Below are 23,015 nucleotides of genomic sequence, written 5' to 3' on the forward strand. Positions count from 1 at the left end.
TTTCTCTCTCTGAAGTTTCCGAGAGTCGGAGAGATTTCATCCGCCCTCTTCTAAATATCTTTCACTAGGGCTTCCTTGTTGTTGAGATTTGACCATTCAGCATCCTTTTGGTACGAGGGAATTTATGTATCTGTCTGTTCATTTCTTGGTAATTATTATAATAATCTGGGGAAATCTGAATGTGACATTTGTGAGAATTTGTGTTGTTTTACACTCTTAGAAATGGGGTTTACGATTATAACCAAAAGGTAAACGTATGTAACTCTACCGCCGTGGTTATGAATTTGTCACCAACTGGTTATAAATTTATTAGCTCTGGTGACAATTTAATACCAAGTCGGTGAAACTTTATAATTAGCCGGTCACAATTGTAACCATTCGATGACAAATTTATAACCACGGCGGTAGAGTCACATACGTTTACTTTTTGGTTATAATAGTAACCCTATTTCTAAGAGTGCAGCTTTGAGTTATGCATGCACGTGATTACTTGAATAATCAATTTGTGTCTGTCTGTAATACAAAATTGGATATCGATGATAACTAACTTTCACAACCCAGTTTTGCTTGATTAGCGTTTCAAAACCTTATGCACTTGGGGACCGTTCATAAATTATGTAAGGCAAAAATCGCGATTTTCTAGACCCCCCTGTAACACGTGTCACGTAGGCATGATAATATCGTGACGATATCATTGGAGGCTTATCGTTAGATCCCACCCCCATCTTTCGCGTTACATAATTTATGAACGACTCCTTCAGCGTTTAACTATGTATTGATTGATCCTTTTAGATGTTGGGTGACTATACGGTTTGTTCCACATGACAGATTTTGTATATGCCCCAGTTGCGAATTGATCGCGTCATAATAACATGTTTTGCGAGGACTTAAAGCCAAGTTCAGAATCAGAAAATGGTTTGTTGTTGTGACACGCTGATATCTGTTACAGCACTGATTTGAACATAGTTATTCTCTGTTTGCGAAAAAAAATCTGCACTGTTGGGGATTGATACATACATAAAAATGCAGCTGGTCAGCAACAAAGCTGTAAAAGTGGTATGGTGGTCTGTTTTGCTATATTTTATTTTATGGCAAATTCGTCGTACTCTCGTCATGCATGGTCATTTTGTGAACGACGCGTATATAGCGATCGAATAACCAGTGGCCGCGGAAGACGTGGGGACATGTGGGGACGTTAACATTGTAGGATAGGGGGGGGGATGGGTTTATATAAGATGGGGAGATGTTGTGGACATCGAACAACCGTGGGGACATGGTCCCCTCAAGCTTCCGCGGTCACTGCTGGTAACGAACCACAAAGGAGAAAGCATGGCCACTAGCCCAGTTTGAATTAAGGTGAAAGCAAAATGACTCCTGTTCCAGTCCATTTCATTTCCAGTCTGGAGAACAATTCTTTCTCGGGAGGCCTACACTGCTGCTGCTGCGTTGTATCATCATCATCCGAAGTGGCCGCGGAAGCCGTGGGGACATCCAGGGACATTCAAATTATATATTGAGAGAGGGACAGGTTTATATGACCGGGGAGACGATGGGGACAAATCAAATAAGACTTTGTCCACACCCTTCCGCGGCCACTGATCATCCTGCATGGTTCACGTTGATAAAGCGTGAAAATTGCCAACTGGAAAATAAACTGATACAATATCCATGCTTTTACTCACCCATCCGTGTTTGCTGGATTGGATTAAACTATCCATTTCCCCTTATGTATGGGAACAATACGTAATAATCAAATGAAACTTATTGGATCACTGACCACCAGTCTGATTCAGTGGCCGCGGAAGCTGTGACGACAGAGGGACAATGTCCCCACGGGTATTCGATGTCCCCATCATCTCCCCATCTTATATAAACCCCTCCCTCCCCAATCCTACAATGTTAATGTCCCCACAGCTTCCGCGGTCACTGTTCTGATTACTGGTTTGACATTTCAGTGGATGCCTTACATATAAACTCGACTAAATTGCAATATGATGAGCAGATTGCAAAAAAAGCTGATTTTGCAATTTGAAAAAAAAGTCATAAAAAAGTTTCTCAAGACGATTTATTTACTTACACACTGTGACCTGTGAATAGAGAACCAATTATGTCTCAAGTAAAGTGTCAAGTTGAATAAGATGTGTCTTCTCCTCCAGTGGCCGCGGAAGCTGTGGGGACACCTGGGAACATTAACATTAGGCAAGGGTTTATATAAGATGGGGAGATGATGCGGACGTCGAACTACCGTGGGGACATTGCCCTCTGTCCCCACCCTTCCGCGGCCACTGCTCCTTCTCGCATAATAAATACAATTTTCAAGTACCCACCAAATAAGCAGGAGGCCTGCCACAAACGCGCAAAGCTCAACTTATTGTATGTATCAACACACTTATGCTGATAGTTAACGACCTCATAAAAATATATTTGTTCCCCCTTCTCCTTTTTTTCTCTCCTGAAAAGTCTCAAACTTTGACTTTTTACTTTATACATTTTTTCTTTCCAAGGCAGAGAAATGGAAGTCGTAAAGTTTGAATCTGTGCAGATTTAGGCAAACCAGGCTCCGGATACGTATGTGTACATACAGTAAAGTAAAGTAAAATTACCCAACCAGCAAGCAACCAACTCGCCAAAAACTTCAACTAAAACCAGGCCATGTATGTATTCGTAGAGTAAAATTGTGAATGGCATGTGAGCAGTGGCCGCGGAAGCCGTGGGGACATGTGGGGACATTAACATCTTAGGATAGTAGGGGAGGGAGGGGTTTGTATAAGATTGGGAGATGATGGGGACATGGAATGTACAATCGTGGGGACATATTGCCCCTCTGTCCCCTCAAGCTCTTCCGCGGCCACTGCGTATGAGGCAAGCAAAGCAGTAAAGCTTAACCAAAACTGGTACTAAACTGCAGACTTTGAAAATAATAGTTTGTTGTCGTCCATCCAAAATGCAACGTTTTCGACGTAACGTACAAATATGTATGTAACATAAGAAAAGTTTGTTGGAGAAGATGCGATATTCATGCATGCCAGACGAGAAGATAGAATTGTTATTGTGACCAGTGGCCGCGGAAGAGTGTAGACAATGTCCCCACGGTTGTTCGATGTCCGCATCATCTGCCCATCTTATATAAACCCGTCCCTCCCCCTATCCCACAATGTTCATGTCCCCCAATGTCCCCACACCTTCCTTCCGCGGCCACTGATTGTTTGCTCGCCTGGTAGAATTATGGATGAAGTGGTAACACATGAGGAAGGAGTAAAATAAGGTTAAAATTTCAAATTTTGAGGTTCAAAGCGTCACAGATTGGATGTAATGTCGCGCTAAGTTCCTGGTGAGGGAATTCAGATATTTCATCCTGGTTTTGATAGCTTGCACACACACCCCCATCACCAATAGGAAGCCATAAAACCCTTTTTGTGGTTGTGAACAGGGCTCTCTCTCTATAAATTCAATGACTGAATGCGAATTTTATTCCGGAAATAAAACAAATCTTGCCATAAAATGGTCCACATGCGTTCCTTCTCATTGAGATTGCAGCGTGGTGGATGAATGAGAGGCTAAAATAAGTTGAGGATTCTGTATGTAAGTTTTTGGTCAGTACGTATTTATTTATGAGTAGATTGGGTGGTGCATGGATTGACAGGGGCCGCGGATGGGTGGGGGCAGTGGGGCAATGTCCGTGGGGTTATTTGATGTCCGCATCATCTCCCCATCTTATATAAACCCCTCCTTCCCTTATCCTACAATGGCAATGTCCCCCCTTGTCCCCACACCTTCCGCGGCCACTGATCTAAATCATACTTTATATGTACCCAAGCCGCGCAACCAACCAAACAACCAGGATTTCTTTAAGGTTGACTTACCACATTCATATTGCGTAACCTGGTAAATATCTCAGCACCTTATACCATACCTGCACGTATATATGTCCCCACTCCTTCCGCGGCCACTGTGTATGGCTTCATGATTGGAATCTGTGTTGTCCAGACTTTCTTCATACAGAAGCAGATGCCTTTTACGGCGTGTGTATACGATTTTCCTATGAAATGACTCCCAAAAAAGAAGAAACGAACGGAAGGGGGAAACTTTACGCACGAGGTTTTCTACTTTTTGCATTTAATCGCTTGACCTTTTCCCCCTAAAAAAGGTCTCTTACAGGAAAAAAGGAAATGGAAGGGGTTGAGTTAGATAAAAATGATGAGAAAGTGCAATAATATGAAATGAAATACCATCATCCGTACCTTAGGAGCAATATCGTGGGCGGGTGGTCAAAAATAAATAAAATGTTCTCGATAGATAGATAAATATGAACGAAGAAAAAGCGGCTTTCTTGTTTTTCTTTTCGGTCAGATAACGTCGTCCCATGTAAGAAATAATAATTGTATATTCAACAACAAGTCGCGTCTGGTCTGGTCGTGTCGTATTTATGAGAGATGAGGGGCAAGAAGATAACAAAAATCGGAATATTTATGTTGTTTTCATTTACTCACCCGTCATTCAAAGTTGGCCTTTCGTATCGTAACCACACTCTGGATGCATTGTTCTTTTTTGTTGCATTGCGTAAGAAAATTATTTTCACGGGTGATCCCATCAAGTACATAAGTGTATAAAGTTAGCTTTCACTCCGGTTTGACGTTTGAGGAGAAAATTTTGTCTAAAAATCACGTCTGTCCGGCAGAGGAGGGCAAAATACTTGGTAAAAAAATATAGTATTTTGATCCCCGTTCTTCTCAGGGTGTAGATTTCCAGGGGTGTCACACCCACAAAAATACGACAATCTACGGCAAATGGTCGTACGAAACTACAGGTTTTTTGAAGAAATTGATTTTTGATCGAAGTCAAAATACATTGTTGTCGCTTTTTTAAAAAATAAAATATTTTAACATTGATTAAAAAATTCAGTCTTCACAAAACCTGCATTTTCGTATGACTGTTGCTTTCTCCACGTAGATTCTCATCTTTTTTGTGGGTGTAACAACCCCGAAAATCCAAACCCTGGGAAGAACGGAGCTCAAAATAATGTATTTTTACAAAGTATTTTGCCTACCTCTGCTGCCCGGTATGCGTTGGCGTATCAATAACATTTTACAGCGGCAATGAGCTCGTCTATTTTTACAGAGAGTGAGAGAGTGAACTTTGAAATACGAAGAATATTTATTTATATTCATTGTTTTGTCTATTGAAAAAAGAAAAAATTCTATAAAAATGAACCATGCATGGAATCAAGTCAACTTTCACCGACGAACCGTGCTTGTCACAACACAACACCCAGCAGACGGTCGGTCGGTGTCTCACTCATTCCTTTCTCCATCTCAATATATACTCGTTCGTACCTCGTACGTAGTGCTATTCAAATTGCAAATCAATTCAATCGATCTTAAAGACGAGGACGAGACGAGGCGTGCTAGCGAATGGGTTGGTTTGATGGGCAAAATCAATTTATGTAAAAGGCCTACATTCTTTCACATTCTCAAGCTGGCAGAATTTCATATCGTGAATGCATTCATTCCAAATGCGACGTGTACAAACAGAGAGAAAGCAGTCAATCAGTTCACTCACTGACTTTCTTTCATCTCCTGCTCGATTGAACTTGACAAAATAATAACATTTATGAAAATGTGATATTTTTGCAGGAAAGAAATATTTGTTGAGCATCATTTCATTACTTGGAGGAATGGAGGTCCATCAGCGGATGCTCTCAGATTTTGGGCAAATTAGTGTCAATCGGGACAAATTTAAGTAGGGTGAAATTTGCAAAAGACACGATCTCTCAATGGGCACGTTTGGCAGAGATATTTGCATCCGAAGAGGAGAAAACGCGCAGTAAATTTGGAAAGTGTAAAATTTGTCAACTTTAAGACGCACTGTCTCCTCTTCGGATGCAAATATCTCTGTCAAACGTGCCCATTGGGAGATCGTACCTTTCACAAATTTCATACTAATCAAATTTGCAATCGATTAACACTAATTTGACAAAAAATAGGAGAGCATCCGCTGGAAGACCTCCCTTGTCAGGCAGCCTTTCCTCCTATTTATTTACTACTTCGCTCCTTATTCCATCGTACCGTTTTTAATTTAGGAAATGAGTATGTCTTAATTTAATGAATTCTTTTCGTCCTTCCATCCACGCCGTTTCTAATTTGTACCTTAATGATGTCTCCCAAATATGAGATGAAAGAACGTTCCGTGCCGTGTGGCAGTTGTTGTTCGTGTAAAATATTAAAGTGTCGAGGCAACTTGGTCCCCTTTCGAAAATTTTTCCGCTACTTGCATCCAAACTTTTCAGTACTTGCACACACATAATTAGATTATTATCCGAGGACGACTTGTTTTAATAGTTTTAAAGAGTGTGAGGGTTTCTCCCAAGTTTTGTCCCCTTCTCTCCGCGAACGAGTACAAATAAGTCATTCGTAGTCAGATTGAGCTGGCGGATAATTGGTGGGAAGAAAGAATATATTTAGAAACTTTTTTGGTTGGGGTGCATTATTTAACGGGATTTCTTTCCTTGTAAAACTGCGTTTATCCGTCATGATTTCAGGATAATTTTCCTATCTCGCAACGTATTTTTATAGCATTGCAGGATAGAAAAATTATAGCGAAAGTATAAACGCAGCTTAATGCTGTATGTAATCAATTTATGCACTTTTTTCTCTACTAATTCTGGTTTACAATTTACCCCAATTTTTTCACGTTATAACTTGAATTTCACCAGTTTATCGTCTCCCTCAAATCTCCAGATTGAATCCCATCACCCGCTATAGAGATTGAGAAAGAACAAAAAGATTTTAGAAAAGAAAGTTCGATCGTGTAAAAAAATGCGATTGTATAAAAAGAAGAAAGAATAAGTGCAGTTTGTTGGAGACAGTGGCCGCGGAAGGGTGGTGGTGGACAGAGGGACAAGTCCCCACGAAAAATTCCATGTCCCCATCATCTGCCCATCTTACATAAACCCCTCCCTCCCCCATCCTACAATGTTAATGTCCCCACGGCTTCCGCGGCCACTGTGTGGAGATATCTCGAGGTGGGGGACTTCCAGCTTTGGAGATATAGCGCCTGACAATACGCGGTGGCGGTGGCCTGGGTTCACCACGGCATAAAGAGCGAGATGGAAAACCACTTAATGCGCCAAGGTGGAGAACTTGAGAGAAAGTGGCAGTTGACTCCGTCCTTGTCTTGACGTTGAGTGAAAGTACATGCGAAAAGTGACTTCATGCACACGCATGATGATACAGTCTGCTGATTTCTTCACCAAGTCAGTCTTATCACCTCTTACGTACCAATCGAACCAAGGGGTGGGAATAAATCTGATAAAGTCGCCGTGTTCATGAAGTGAATCGTCGCCTTTCATATAACCTTAATCACCTAATTACCCATAATCTAAACTCCACATATTTTAAACATGCTCCTTAACCATGTAGGCTATGTCCTCAGTGCAGGACAAACAGTGACCGCGGAAGCATGGAACAGAGGGAATGTCCCCACGGTTGTGTGTTAATAGCGTGAATCCTCGCTTTCATAAACCTAACTTTGATCATCTAATTACCCATAATCTATACGTTAAACATGCTACTGAAATATGTACGGTTATATCCTCGTACAAACAGTGGCCGCGGAAGGGTATAGGGGACAGAGGGCCAATGTCCCCACCGTTATTCGATGTCAGCATCATCCGCCTATCTTTTATAAACTCCTCCCTCCCCCATCCCACAATGTTAATGTCCCCAGATGTCCCACGGGTTCCTCGGGCACTGTATGTACATAGTCCATGGGGATGACAGTGGCCGCGGAAGAGTGTCGACAGAGGGACAATGTCCCCACGGTCTTCATTATCTCCCCGTCTTATCTAAACTCCTCCCTCCCCCATCCTACATACAATGTCAATGTCCCCACCTGTCCCCACCTCTTCCGCGGCCACTGAAGCCAAGACAAAAGCTACCTTACCTTTCTTTACCTTTCTCTGCTAAATAATACCAACCATAAAATAACTTTAGCCATGTTCCCCAAAAGTGAAAGTCGTCCATACGGCGAGTAAGTCAGTGAGTGAGTGAGTTTAAGTGGAAGTAAAATTTTCACGAGACCCGTTACCTTCAAAATACGAGCTCACTTGTACACACTTTATTTCCACTGCAGCGAAACGTTACTTGGAGTCAAGTTAAGTTACACGGCGTGGACTACAAGGCTGCAGCAGAAGCAGTAATGCAACGTAATGGTGGTGTTTGTTTATATAAAGTAAAGAGTAAAGTGCTGTAATCGTGGGCTGAAATGGTTGACTCTTCTACGAGTAATTTTAAAGGGGGAGACCAGAACATAAGGCTTGGACACATGTGTGGATATGTTGCACCAACAAGAATTCACAACCACCAGCACCTTTGCTGATTAAAGTTTACTGCATTTTTCCTCCTTCTTCCCCACCAGGAAGGAGAAGAAAAACACAAATTTTAGAAGGTAGAAATAAGTAGGTACACACCCACACCTTCCGCCTCTCAGATCTGTACAACAGGGTTTCGTTTCTTTGCGGGGTTCTTGCAGTATCAAACAGGAAATGAGAGGTGCAAGAAACTGGGAGAAAGTGCAAGAAACGTGTGCGTTATAAATAGCTACGCGGCTTATGAAGCATGTGCGGTGGGACGTAGTTTCTTGTGCCGTGCATTTCTTGCAGGTCAAAATACCTGCAAAAGCCACCTTCTTGCCGTTATTTCTTGCACCTGTGAAATATTAACTTGCACCCGAAGCACGGGTAAAAACGATCAAAATTCGAGTGAAATCGAAGTCCAAGTTGCTACATTTTTTGCACTGGAAAGCCAGCCACGCAAGAAATGTGAGGTGCAAGAAACTGGGAGAAAGTGCAAGAAATATGCGCCGTACAGCCACGCGCCGTATGAACTATTTATAAGGGCGGGACGTACAGTTTCTTGCACCTTACACTTCTCCCAGCAGCTCAAAACATTTCCCTGCAAGAAACCACTTTCTCCCCTTTATTTCTTGCACCTGTTTACTTTCACCCGTACAATACTACCCGTGTCCATACATACATACATGAAGGTCATAATATACTGCATGACACAAGTAGCAGTGGCAGCAGTGTCCATTCTTTCCCTCTAAAAAGAAGATGCCATGCACACGTTGTACCTTGCATTTTCCTTCCGAGGGACATTTCCCAATTCCCTTTATGCAGTCTCCAAGTCCCAATCCGCTCCGCGCTGAATGTATGAGACTTTCAAGTACAAAACATCCCATTTCGTTCACCACCACCCACCTCGTCCTCAAGTGAAGATAACTCAAGTGCCTGCAAAACACAATGCGATTCGTTCAACTCATTCAGTTCGGAATTCACAATGAAAGGAAGAAACATGAAATCGCTGGCAAGAATTTTTCCATCCACGCTCAATTTCAATTCTTTTCTTGCTCACTGTTCAGTTCTATGCGTTGGGTGAATGAAAGTAAAAATTGAGATGACCACGAAACGGGGCAGAGTAGAAAACTTGAAAAGTCAACCTTTCACTGAGTCCATGAATAGGTGGATGGATCGTTTTTCGCATTTTGCAAACTTTCCAAACCCCACGAAACGACGTTGGGATAAAAAAAAGTAGAGAAAAGGAGACACAGAGTTTGAGAAGACTGAGCAGTGGCCGCGGAAGGACAGAGGGACAATGTCCCCACGGTTATTCAATGTCCCCATCTTATATAAACCCTTCCTCCCTCCCCTATCCTACAATATTAATGTCCCCCGATGTCCCCACACCTTCCGCGGCCACTGCAGCAGGGGAACAACTTTTGTGCGTGTTCACACAGGACAGCAGGGACAATCAAACCACGAGAGACATGATAGGGCAGCAACAACGAAATCAACATGAGCCAGTAGGAAAACGTGATACAATAGTTTTCAAGTTAACATAGAAACTTTGTCGAGAAGAGAACCTTCTTGTCCGATGATTGTTTATTGCTGAAAAGGCAGCCTAACTACACACTCTACTCGATTAGGTGGGGATGAAATGAAAATGAAAGTGAAAACCTATTATCATCTCACCGTGAAATGAAAATGAAGAGTTTTCAAAATAATTTCATTTTCGAAATTGATTACAAGTGGAAAATTGATTTCGTCATTTTTCAAAATTTTTAGAGATGTTTTTAAGTCATGAAAATTTATGTACATTATTTATCTCTACTCGATTAGGTCGTTGAAATGAAAGTGAAAACCTATTATCATCTCAGCATGAAATGAAAATGAACTGTTTCCAAAATAATTTCATTTCTGATTTCACAACTCGTCATTAATTTTGTCATTTTTCAAAATATGTATGTACATAAATTTATGTGTATCTGTCACCTTGTGAAAATAATTTTCATCCTCGCCTCGCATTCTCTCTTCCTCCGACAATCATAATAACTCGTCACAATCTCATTTCTCTGATTTATTTCTCTTCCCTGCCTTTCATCGCAATCAAGAATGACACTCATTTATTCTTCTTCAATGGAGCAAGTAAATATATAATCTCCGCACGGCCCCAGTACGTAGTGAAGAACTTATACAAGCAGTTCTTCTATTAACTGAGGGAGGAGCAGGGGTGGGCAAAATACTGGGTTAAAAAAGAGCCCCGTTTTGGATTTCTGGGGGTGTTACACTCACAAAAAGACTAAAATCTACGTGGAGAAAGTAGAAGTCTTGCGAAAATACACGTTTTTTAAGAAATTAACTTTTTAATCGATGTTAAAATGCATTTTTTTCATGATATTTTAAAATACGATATTTTGACAATCTATTAAAAAGTTAATTTCTTTAAAAAACATGTATTTTCGTAAGATTGTTTCGGGTTGCGGAAATACTAGTTTTTTTAGAAAGATTATTAAGGGATAAGCAATTTTCCTGGGCCCTGCAGCACCCATTTTTTTGTTGCCACGAGCCGATTTGTAACCATTTAATTTTAATTTTAATTCAACAAGTGCGAACCTGACATAGCCCGAGCCGAGCTATTAATAGTCATATTTCTCATAATTTCAAAATCTCATGTCTGTCATATGGTATTTATCAGTAATATTAATTATAAAGAAAACCTATAGTGCAGACCTTATTTAGTTCTAGTCGGGGACAGAGTCCGCTTCTAAATTTTTGAAGTAATTACAAATCTGCCCCCTTTACTACCAGGACCCGTGGGGCTCGCTTCTTTAAAACCTTGAACATCCAAAGTTGGATGTCTTACGCAGACGTAATTTTAAAAATGGCTATGGTATGAAGGTCAAAATTTTTTAGTTGAAAATAACAATTTTTAAAACCAGTATGGGTCACCCTTTTAGGTCCCCACGGCAAAAAATTCTTGAAATTTACTTGATATTTATTATCCTGGTATATCCGTTCAGCATCATGCCAAATTTCAGTCTTCTACGACCGTTTTAGAAAACCAGTGGGGGTGACCCTACTGGGTGATTCAAATAGTAATTCGGTCATTACAAGCTGTATCAATAGTCCGTGATTTGTTCATGATTTCGTCATGATTTGATGGTTTCTCGCATCCACACTCCATAATAATTTCAAAAAATATTTTTATTCTGATTTTATAATTGTTATGGTGATTAACATGCTAAAATCATGAACCTGTGAAAGCATCACCAAATCACGAACAAATTACGGACTATGGACACAGGTATTGTACACATATATGTGCATATGACCAATGTCTCGAATATCGGTCTATCAACTTTCAGAATAACAACTTTTAGAAAGGGGTCACCCTATGGGCCACTCTGGTTAGACCCTGCTTACTTTTAATTGCATACTCTTTCATGGGAAAGAGCAACCTCTCTACCAAATTTCAACTCGATATGGCGATTTTATTAAATCGGTATGGGTCACTCCCTCGGGTCCCTCCAGACAAAAAGTTTCCCAATCCTAATCAATATTCTTCTTTTAGGAGCGATTAGTAATCTCTGTACCAAATTTCAGCTTTCTATGATAATTTTGAAATTTTGGTCAATAATACCCGACCCATCCAGACGACCCACACCGGTCAACCAGTTAACCGATTTGCTCATCTTCGAACTGAACTCATTGTTTGCCCCATACTACATGTGTACCAAATTTCAAGTCGATAGGATAAGGTTAACGGGAGTTATCATAAACCCGATATACAGATAGACATACAGACAGAAGGACGGACACGACGGTTCCAAAAGTTCTGGCTCGGGCTAATTTTATCATCGGGATAATAAAATGAAATTCAAATATGTTACATAGTTACCATAATTTGGAATTTTTGGGCTTGAGTACTGCATATTTTGTTAAAACCCACCCCCTTGGGATGGGATTTTCACATCGATGCCAAAATGGAGGATTTGTGAAACATATATAAAATTGAAGGAGATACTTGTACGATTTTTTAAAACAGATTTCACAAATCCTCCATGCTGGCAACATGGTCAAAATTAAGGCCACAGAAACACCTTTGTCCCTTAACAATCTTTTTTACTTTTCATTGCGGTCAAAATACAATGAGGCAATTCACGCCCTCCTTCGTAACTACGTAAACAGCGTAAAATCCGTAAACTTACAAACGTTTACAAACTTTTACAAAAATTGTCAAGGAAAATCAGTTTACAAACTTTTGTAAACTTACGCAGCTCACAGGCGTCTTTTAATTTTGTAAAGTATTTTGTAAACTCAATTTGCGGAAGAAAAAAATTTGTTCGATACAGAAATTTGGCATAGAGGTTGCTAATGGCTCCTAATGAAAGAATATGAAGTGAAATTGGAAAATTTTTCATCTGGAGGTACCCGGAGGGGTGACCCATACCGATTTTTCAAAATCATCCAATCGAGCTGAAATTTGGTATAGAGGCTGCTAAAGGCTCCTAATGGAAGAATATGAAGTGGAATTGGTAAAAAATCACATCCGGGACCCGTTGGGGTGACCCATACCGATTTTCATAACTTGTCTCAAAAAGCTAACTTGTCTCAAAAAGCTGACGGTGATAGCTTCTCATGAACGAATATGAAGTCAAAGATGAACAAAAAATAACCAGATGGGCAATAAGGGAGGGGCACCGATACCGATTTCTAAGAAGTTATATATTCAGCTAAGATTTAGTGTGATTTAGGATTAGAATTTAGGAGGGTTGAATTTCGAAATTTTTATAGGAACAGCCTTCACTGTTCGTGGTATTTATTATATCAATAAATGCAGCTCCACAAATTTCTTCCATTAATTTCCGTTTTCTGGAAATGATCGGCATTTTGTTTCAATTATCAGATAAATTTTTACGAAAATAATTGCGAAAGTGAATTCACGGGAAGCTGTTTGTAAACGTTTGTAAGTTTACGGATTTTACGCTGTTTACGTAGTTACCAAGGGTGCGTGAATACCCTCATTATTTTTTTAAAAATCGTACTAAAATAAAATTACTTTCTCCACAAAACCGCTGTATTTTCGTTGCTTTCTCCACGCAAATTCACGCAAATTGTGGGTGTAACACCTCCGGAAATCCAAACCCTTATAAATCTTGTATTTTGCCCATCTCTGCCGCCAATGCAGTGATGACGAGCCTCTCCTCTCCTCTCCTACTATCTAATGGATTGAATAAAGGAGATGAGAAACTGAGCAATAAGTTGAGATGAAGCTTTTGTCGGGTGGGAGAATGAGCGGAGGGTGAATGAATCTGAATGCAACGCTGCTTTCTCTCTCATCTAATCAAATTCGAGAGGAGCAGGAAAATAGGAGTGAATAAATAAATGAACAATCTATTTAGTTGTAGTAGCAGCACTCATTCTTCATCCTCCTCCCAACAGTGGCCGCGGAAGGGTGCGGACATTGTCCCTTTGTCCCCACGATTATTCGACGTTCCCATCATCTCCCTATCTTATATAAACCCCTCCCTCCCCCACATCCTACAATGTTAATGTCCCCACACCTTCCGCGGCCCCTGCTCCTCCGAAGGGTTAGATTGTTCATTTTATTTTCATTATGATGCTGCTACCCGATTGAGATGCAATTCAAGGAGGAGAAAGCTCCTCCAGTCAATGCTAAATACATAGTAGGTCCAGTGCCATTGTACAATCACCAGATCGTGGGTGGCATGTCGGATGGATTTAGAATGAATTATTCCTGTCAGGGGCCGCGGAAGGAGGCGTGGGGACATATGGGGACATTCCCATTGTAGGATAGGGGAGGGAAAGGTTTGTATGTATAAGATGGGGAGATTATGCAGACATCCAACAACCGTGGGGACATTGTCCCTCTGCCCACCACCACCCTTCCGCGGCCACTGACGGATGTGGAGCGAGAGCGAGGTTGCTGGATGGATGAGTAGATGAATGAAATGAGTGCAAGAGTCTCTCAAGTAATTATTATCTGTCAAGAAATTGACTGGATTATGTATGACTTTAGTTTAACAAAGTTTTGTCTCTGGGTCCATCTTCCTTCCATACAAGATGGCGAATGAATGAATGTCACCCAAAAGCTGGTTTGGTTTAGCTCAAAAAGGGTTTTAATTTCGCGAAGTTGTATGCATGCATACATTTGCAAATAGATTATTCATTCCTCTTCCTCCACCAAGTAATTTATTATTGTTCAGGGAGCCTTAATAATTAATTGGGCACTTATACGAACAAGGAAAGTTTAAGTGATTGTAGGTACATAATTTGATTTAAAGTTTTGAGATCATTAATTTTGTAAATACGTTTTTATTGGGAATTTAAGAGCATAATTTTATTTGATTAATGGGTTTATTTTATACCTCCCAAAGAAAATAGGAAAATGTCCTCAACCAAAAAATAATAATTTTTCCAATAATGAAATGTCCAACCGGGATTATTTTTTACCCAACAAAAATAATACAACTGTCCAACCAAATCATAATGATTTTACTTAAAAAATAAGAAAATCAACGTCTCCAAGAGCGCGCCAAAAATCCAATTTTGTTCCGATTTTTGAAAATTCTTGCTCCATTGTAGTCTAACATAATGTTGAAATTGAGATTATTCAAAAAGTTCCGAACCTTAAAAATTGTAAAACCCAAGTCTGGTAAAAAAATTAAAAAAACTATATTATTTCTTATTTAAAAATCAAAATTATTTTATCGGGTATAAAAAATAAATTGATTAATGGATCCATACACATTATGTATCTTTATCCTGTACAAAAAAGGATACAACGTCCAACTGCATTTTTCGAGCATAAATCGATAATTCGTCCTTTTTGTCAACCTTGCTTTCCTTGTTGTACATATCCTTTCGAGGAAAAATGATATTGGGAGAAAGCAAAGGCAGAAGAAAAGTAGGAAATAAATGTCATCAGTCAACCCTTGTGGTCAAGTTAGGAAATGGTTGGGTTCATTTCAACTCACTTCCTACCCCACATAGATATCTGCTACATTGACAATTCTTCGCATAATCGATATCGCAGACGTATCCATATCTTATAGCTTTCTCTTCTGTGATACGTGTCCTCGAAATTTTTTAGAGGTTGTAATAGAGACTGGATGCTTGGCTGGGTTAACGGTCCTTTGACATGACGTTATTCGTACGGATTGATGCGACATATGATATACTTACTTTTGGTTCCATACGTCACTAAAGTTATGCCTGTGCAAGGCTTAGAAAGCTGTATGAATTTGTCAAGGTTAAACTTTCCAACAGTGGCTGCAGAAGCCTTGCGGGGACATTAATCTGTTAACGACAAAGTGCACAAATCTGTGTATTTTATTTTCCGTTCACGGCGAAGTGGAATATTTCTTCAGTATTTTGTGGAAAGAAAAGTGGATTTTTTTCGGTATTTTTCTCCCCAAATTTTGGAATTTTTTCTATACCGACCAATGTTAAAAAGTGGATTTTTCGTGTTTTTCGTAAAAAAAATTCGAAAATTGGAAACTGATTGAAAATTTAATTGATTATTATGAAATCAATATCTTACCGTATAGAAATTTTGAAAGAGAAATCAATAATACGAAAGAGGTTAACATTGTAGGATAGGGTAGAGAGTGGTCTATGCGGATAACATGGGCAGATGATGGGACAACCGTGGGGACGTCCCTCCGTCCTCCGCGGCCACTGCTTTCCAAGAATCTCTCCTAATTGCACGTAGATATCCATCCATCAACTAATTCCTCTACGGTGGGCTGAACCCACTTAAAAATGTGGGATGGATATCTTTAATCGGAAAACTTTTAATGATTCAAACTCTCCCCAAAAAGACGTGCATTAAACAAAGTGGAGTAAACCAATCAAGCAAAAACAACAGTCTTGGGAATTAAAGGGGGAAACTAATTATTTCCGATAATTTAGTGGTGAATTGCTTTCGGTCAAATAATCATGATGTGATGGCATTGTTTGCTCATCAAAAAGGGGGAAGAATTGCCCTATTGAATTTCCTCAACCCTAAAACATTGTCCATTTCACACCAATCTGAACCCTCGTCGGATCCACCGCAAAGTTCGCTAATTATTATTACACTTGGTTCGTGGAAATTGCACCTGTGCAAGTATTCTCTTTTCTCATCGGGGCTGTTGCCTGGCACGTCTCACTCACAAATCCAATAACCACGAGATCAAACCATTACAGGGGATGATGTTGCTCCGTTAAAATGAGTGGTGTAAAAACAGTGGCCGCGGAAGGTGTGGGGACATCGGGGGACATTAACTTTGTGGGATAGGGGAGGGACGGGTTTATATAAGATGGGGAGGTGATAGGGACATCGAACCACCGTGGGGACATTGTCCCCCTGTTCCGCGGCGACTGGTGTAAACATACATATGTAATCGCATAGGCGTGATCCTTGTTGATTTGGTCTTTGTTCTGGGATCCATGTTTGTTCAGCGATTAAAAGAGGTGTTATGGCACGAAGAGAAAGCAAAATTAATCAAAAAGCTTATTCGAATTGTTGTAGAAAGCTGTTCGGTTTCCCGTGTGGGATTTTGAATTTCTACGTGAGAATTGAATTTGGCGAAAACATTCTGCACAAATATGTGTAGGCAAGCAAATAATAGAAGTGGACAAATTTGCCCTCTGTATATTTAATTTTCATCTAAAAAACACCGATCCACCGATACATATTTGATATTTCAAACGGAATCCATTTGTAACAAAAGGGAAGGTATTTTAAATTTCTGTGAATTTTGTGCGAATTGAATTTGGCGAAAATATTTTGCACAAATATGTATGAATAGGCACGTAAATAATACTTGGAAATGAACAAATTCAGCTTCTGTATATTTAATTCAATGAAGAAAACAAAGATCCGCCAACGTACGTACTTGATATTTCGAACGGCATCCATCTGCAACAAAATGGAAAATTAAACCAGACTTGACTCTCTTTCTTTCTTGTTTACTTGCGTCGCAGCCGTACAAATTCTTCCCCAATTTCCGTCCCATTACTTGATGCATATTAAATTTCTGCCTAATAAAATCCCCCTCGTTAAAATGTCACAAGGGGAGGGCGGTCCTGGTCAGGTTGAGATCTGGAAAAATCTGTGGTATTAAAACTAAAACGCTCAATTTATTATTCAACCTTCTACTACTTGTACTGCATCCAGCGAGTCCGGGTTGCACCGAAATTTGGGTCAACCTCCAGTGTTTCGGGTGAAAGTAAGCAGGTGCAAGAAATAACGGGGAGAAAGTGGTTTCTTGCAGGGAAATATTTTGACCCGGGAGAAAAGCATGGCGCTAAAAACTGCGCCCCGCCGCTGTAAATAGTTCATACGGCGCGTGGCTAGATGGCACACATTTCTTGCACTTTCTCCCAGTTTCTTGCACCTCGCATTTCTTGCGTGGCTTGCTTTTTCGTGCAAGAAATGTAGCAAACCCGCCATCCACGAAACACTGGACTTCCATCTTCTTACGTACGTAGCCACTTTCTCCACACGTAGTTCTCTCTCAACTTTCTCTCCCACTTTGAAATGACATAGTGTAAGAGGACAAGTGCTAAATTTGTTCAAACACCCGACGCTGCTGCTGCCATGTTTATCTTGAGTGTTTCGTATTTGTCTTCTTGCAGCGAGAGGAATTAGAAAAATTCCTTTGTATTGCTCCTCCTCTCAACCTGCCAAAAGTTTCAAGTTGGGCAAGTTGATTGGATTTAGATTTGGATTTACGTAGACATTTTTAAACCCAATATAATGTCGAGTGTCGCTCCCTCCTCGCTGGTTGGGTCTCGGGCCAAAAAAATATTTAAAGACATTTTCTCCCCAGTAAAACGCAGCTAAATTCATACACGGAATTGTAGCAGTAATAAGGGGAAGGTGTGAAGTGTAAGGCTCAGATTTTGGTGAAAATTTTGGAATCATGCAATAAAACCAATGTTTCTTGAGGAAGTTTGTGTGAGGGTTGGAATTGGTCAAAATATTTGAGGTGAAAGTTAAAAAATGGGAGATTTTCACCTTCGAGAAGAGTGAAAGTGGAATTTTCTTGGTAAAAATCCCACACTTTTTTTTAACTTTCACCTCAGAAATTTTGACTAATTCCAACCATCGCATAAATTTACCTCAAGAATCGTTGACTATTTTGACTTGAACTTCCTAATTCCAAAATTTCCAAAATAATCTGCGTCTTACACTTGACACTATCGCATTGTAGCTAAAGAGAAACTAGTAGAATGGAGGAAACTGTTCCAATTTTCTCTGCTTACTTGGTGGAAAGCAAAGTAAAGTAAAATAACACCATTGTGTATCCAACTCGTAAAAAACAACGATGACGCTTAATGCCGTTGCTGTTTGTCACGTAATCCGAGTAAAGAAATCCACCCAAATCCAGAAATTTAGCCCCGTTGTGTGGCCCATTATATTAGGCAGCGTAGTAGTAGTTACATACTTTTGTGTAAAAGTAAGTCCGAGAACAAAAGTAGTAAGTGACTAAACCTGAGCCAACAAAAAAGTGTCAGATTCTGTCACTTCTTCCGTCGTCGTCCTGATATAAATTGCAATCTTGTCAAATCTTCCATGGAGAAAGTTGCTTTCTCTTTGTTATATCCGTAATAAAATTAGGAATTCTTTCTTATTTAGTTTTTCTCAGTGTTATCTGATCTTACTTATCGGAATGTCAAGTATTCATTTAATCCGCCTTATTTAGTAATGTAATACCACATGATTAAAACCTGCAATGTATTTATTTTACCCGGGCATTCGTAGAAAGCATTTAATCCGAATCTCAAATAATTTCTAAAATCCATGGAGAAAGGAGGAAAGAGAAAGTTGATTCTTTTTCATGCGTAATCAAGTTATAGTTTTCTTCCTTATTTATTTTTTCTTAATCTTATCTGAATATCAAGTACTTATCAATCCCTCTCATTCACTACTAATGCGATCATCCAAATAAATGACCAACACCACATGATTGAAACCTCTAGCTTATTTATTTCCTAATTTTTCCCGTCCCCTCGTATACCCTCATAATAACCTAAAAATCCCACCTAATCCAGGCGATGCAATTGATCAGAGATTATTTATTTGACAGGATCACAGCCAGGATCTCGCCCAGAAAAAGGATTTGTTCCCCCACCAAGCAACCAACGTCTTTAATGTGACATTGACAACTCGCTAGACAGCCAGCAAGTAAAGTAAGCTACTCACCCCTGCTGCCAGTCCAGGAAATCTGCCCCGCATCTTACTTACTTACTTATCCCTTCCTACTTCCAAATCAATCATAACGAAAAGAAAGCACGGAGTGAAAGTGCAACAACATAAGAACTGACACCCCGTAACGGACAGAGTCATCGTGGTTTGTGTGACACAACTGTTGTGCGACGTAGTGTATCTTATAAAATAATAAAAGGAGTGGACTGTCGATCAATCGAATTGTCTTGTCCGGATCTGGATCAGCGGAGGGAACAAGATGAGTGACCCGGACAATGGAGGAGGAGGAGGAGGGAGATGTCAAGTGAAAGTGAAGGCCAGCATGTCCCCCAGAAGAAGAAGATCTCACTACTCATCCTCATCACTCACCCTCAATCACGTTCTGCCGAGAGCTTTCTTCCTCTTGGTGGGAATCTTTTGTGCACATTCCAAAGGTGAGTGAGTATAAGACTAAAGTTTTATCCGGCATGTAATTCAAGAGGACAGTATTTACTGCGACGACTACTTGAGAAGCCTTAGCTCGGCAGGATTTTAATTAAGAAAGAAAATACGGCTAGAGTAGTCACCTCAAACTTTGCCATTATTTGGCTCGGCTGGATGCTGTATTAAAGTTAGAATGGGGACGCAAACCGGGTTCAAGCCAGATTATTTTGAGATCATGTTAGTTTGAAAGGGTAACTCTTTAGAGACAAGATTTAGCCCGGTATTTAAGCAAATTCGAAAAATTCGAGAAGTTTTGGTCGCTGCAAGTTCGTGGAAACGAGCCGCAAATAAAGTTTCTGGTGGAAAGCTAAGAATTTTAGCGAACTTGTGGCGCGCAAAACTTGTAGAATTTTTCGAATTTGCGAAAATTATGAAGTAAATGATGTTTTTAAAGAGTCGCTCTTTCAAACTAACATGATCGCAAAATAATCTGGGTTGAACACGGTTTGCGTCCCTACTGTTGGTGGAAAATGAAAAGGAATATTGAAATTATTGTGGCCACATTTACGTACGTATGCGGTATTTAAACTACTAAATTTCCATAAATCCCTACACTTGAACTATTTAATAAATAACATTCATTCATTCGTATTTATGCAAACACGTAGATTATCACACGCGTAAAATAACTCTATTTTCCAGCCTCTGTTGGATAGAGATATGCAAATGTAAATGTATAAATATTCGTTCAGAACCACACCACAGACACAAGAATTCCATAAACTTTTCCCATGACTTATTGTTACTTTTGATATTTGGTTTTATAATTAATTAGAACCTCGTTTCTAGTGGAATTAACATGTAAACACATTTTCGGTTATAATCGGAATGGAATTTTCCATGTGGTACACACACATTTATTAAGCGTAATTACTGCTACTGTAGCTTTCTCCATAAATATTAAAGAGCCACTCGGTCTGAACGTAAACAGACAGTTGTACTATAAACAGACGTCACAGACAGGGGCCGCGGAAGCTGAGGGACAATGTCCCCACGGTTATTCGATGTCCGCATCATCTGCCCATCTTATATAAACCCGTCCCTCCCCTATCCTACAATGTTAATGTCCCACGGCTTCCGCGGCCACTGATTCCAAGGCATTATTGTACTTCTGCATTAATCGATTAACTTTCTCCCCCACTAAATATGCATATTCAACTGAAGCAACCACACATTCACCTCAAAATATGTACACAAACTGTCACAAAGATTATTGGATTTTCTGTATCTCCAAATTCTTCCTCATCATCATCATCACGGCGACTTTGGCACACAACTTTCCCAACTTTTCCCTCTACCTGTGCATACTCACTCACTCAGAGTAAATTGGAATTGGACCAGTGAAAAGTTGGGGGGCTGTTTATTTCGTGAGACACGCACAGGTTTGACTAGTTGACTGTCCATGCATGCATTCGTGGTATGGATTATTTTGGGTCGACTAACTTATACCTTTTGCTTATCGGTCTCATGTCATCTATTATTTGTCCGGGTGTATAAGGATTCAATCGACCCCTGCCTCATGAGGAGGTGGTGGTGGTGTTGTTACGCAATTTCATTTCCTTCCAAGTATGTGCAGTGGCCGCGGAAGAAGGGTGTGGACAGAGGGGCAATGTCCTCATGGTTGTTCGATGTCCGCATCATCTCCCCATCTTATATAAACCCGTCCCTCCCCCCATCCTACAATGGCAATGTCCCCACACCTTCCGCGGCCACTGCTTCCAAGTGTGTAGCACCATTCTACGTAAATGTGTAGCAACAATTCTTCTCCCAGCATACGTCTAAGAAACACTACAACCGCATTAATTTGGGTTTCCAAGTCAAAAGCGGGTACACATAAAGTCTTATCGCGCACCACGATATCGTTCCAAAGTCATTTCACCCTCGTCGTCCCTGGCACATACGAAATTTAGCTCGGAATGAATAAGAAAAGTGACCACACCCTTATTTCAGTCCGAACTACTTTCACCCACCTTTCTCAAAAACGAGCATCCATCATTTATCCGGCCGTCGTAAGTAATGTAATGTAATGCACTCGGTTGTTCAATTTGGTTCGGGTATTGTGTTAAGGTTACTACACCGGCCTCCAAAGCAGCCGGAAGTGTTACAGTCCAACACCATTTCTAGATCCGAAATGCAAATGAGAAACAGTCATTTCCTTTGAATATGAGGGCAATAAATGGCACGAAAGTTTTGAGACCCCAACATCGCTATTAGATTTTATGAATAGGGTGTGGATATGTATGGATTTTCAGTTTTTTTTCATTTTATGATGACCGACAATAAAACTTTGTGGGTGTGTCCATTAACTCGTATAAATCACAAAATTTTCAAAATATGTTTACATAACATTACACATTTCTAGGTGTTCAGACATAAATATTGTCGCTTTTATGTGAAAAATTCGTAAATATTTTACAGATTTTTTCAAAAATACGTACATATATTTTGCAAATATTTCAAAGATACGAGACGAAAGTTTTAGCTCAAAGAAATGCTCAAGTACAAAAAATCCAAAGTATCATACTCCGAAATACACATTTTTGTGAAATTTCTAATTTTTTTGTACATATTTCGTAAATATTTTGGTATTTTTTCCTATATATTAAATAGACTTATCAGCTATTTTTCCTAAATACATATCCATCCTCTGATTATAAAGGAGTTCTACTTACTTGCATGTCTCGTCGTCTGAAAAGGGCAGCAAATTTTTACGATTCGTTCCCATTACAACGCAGCCCCTCATTTTATTATAAGATCAATACGAGCAGAAAGAACGCATACAAATTATCTGGTGTAAAAATAATGCATAATTGTGCTGCAATCGCACTGCAGGAGTACGACTCAACTCACTCACTCAACTCACTTAGCAAAATTGGACCAAGTGACTGATGAGATTTAGGAATTTGCATAAAACTTTTTCGGAGAAAGTTGGTTTAGTGGATGAAGAGCTAATAGCAGTGTTGGTGGTGGTGAAAGTTG

The 23,015-nt window shown here is 39.9% G+C and overlaps 1 protein-coding gene across 2 annotated transcripts in view; it reads left to right on the plus strand.

Annotated features, from left to right (window-relative positions):
- LOC110856191 (Ig-like and fibronectin type-III domain-containing protein 1) overlaps positions 1-23,015 on the plus strand; it is a 95,184-nt gene that overhangs the window by 21,741 nt on the left and 50,428 nt on the right. For both annotated transcript variants that reach the window (XM_022104659.2, XM_035856891.1), the window contains one exon: positions 19,435-19,987. In XM_022104659.2, coding sequence (XP_021960351.1) covers positions 19,813-19,987 — 175 coding nt within the window. In that variant the 5' untranslated portion in view covers positions 19,435-19,812. The remainder of the gene's footprint in view (positions 1-19,434; positions 19,988-23,015) is intronic.

This window comes from Folsomia candida, unplaced genomic scaffold, assembly GCF_002217175.1.
Source record: "Folsomia candida strain VU population unplaced genomic scaffold, ASM221717v1 Fcan01_Sc015, whole genome shotgun sequence".
Lineage (NCBI taxonomy): Eukaryota > Metazoa > Arthropoda > Collembola > Entomobryomorpha > Isotomidae > Folsomia > Folsomia candida.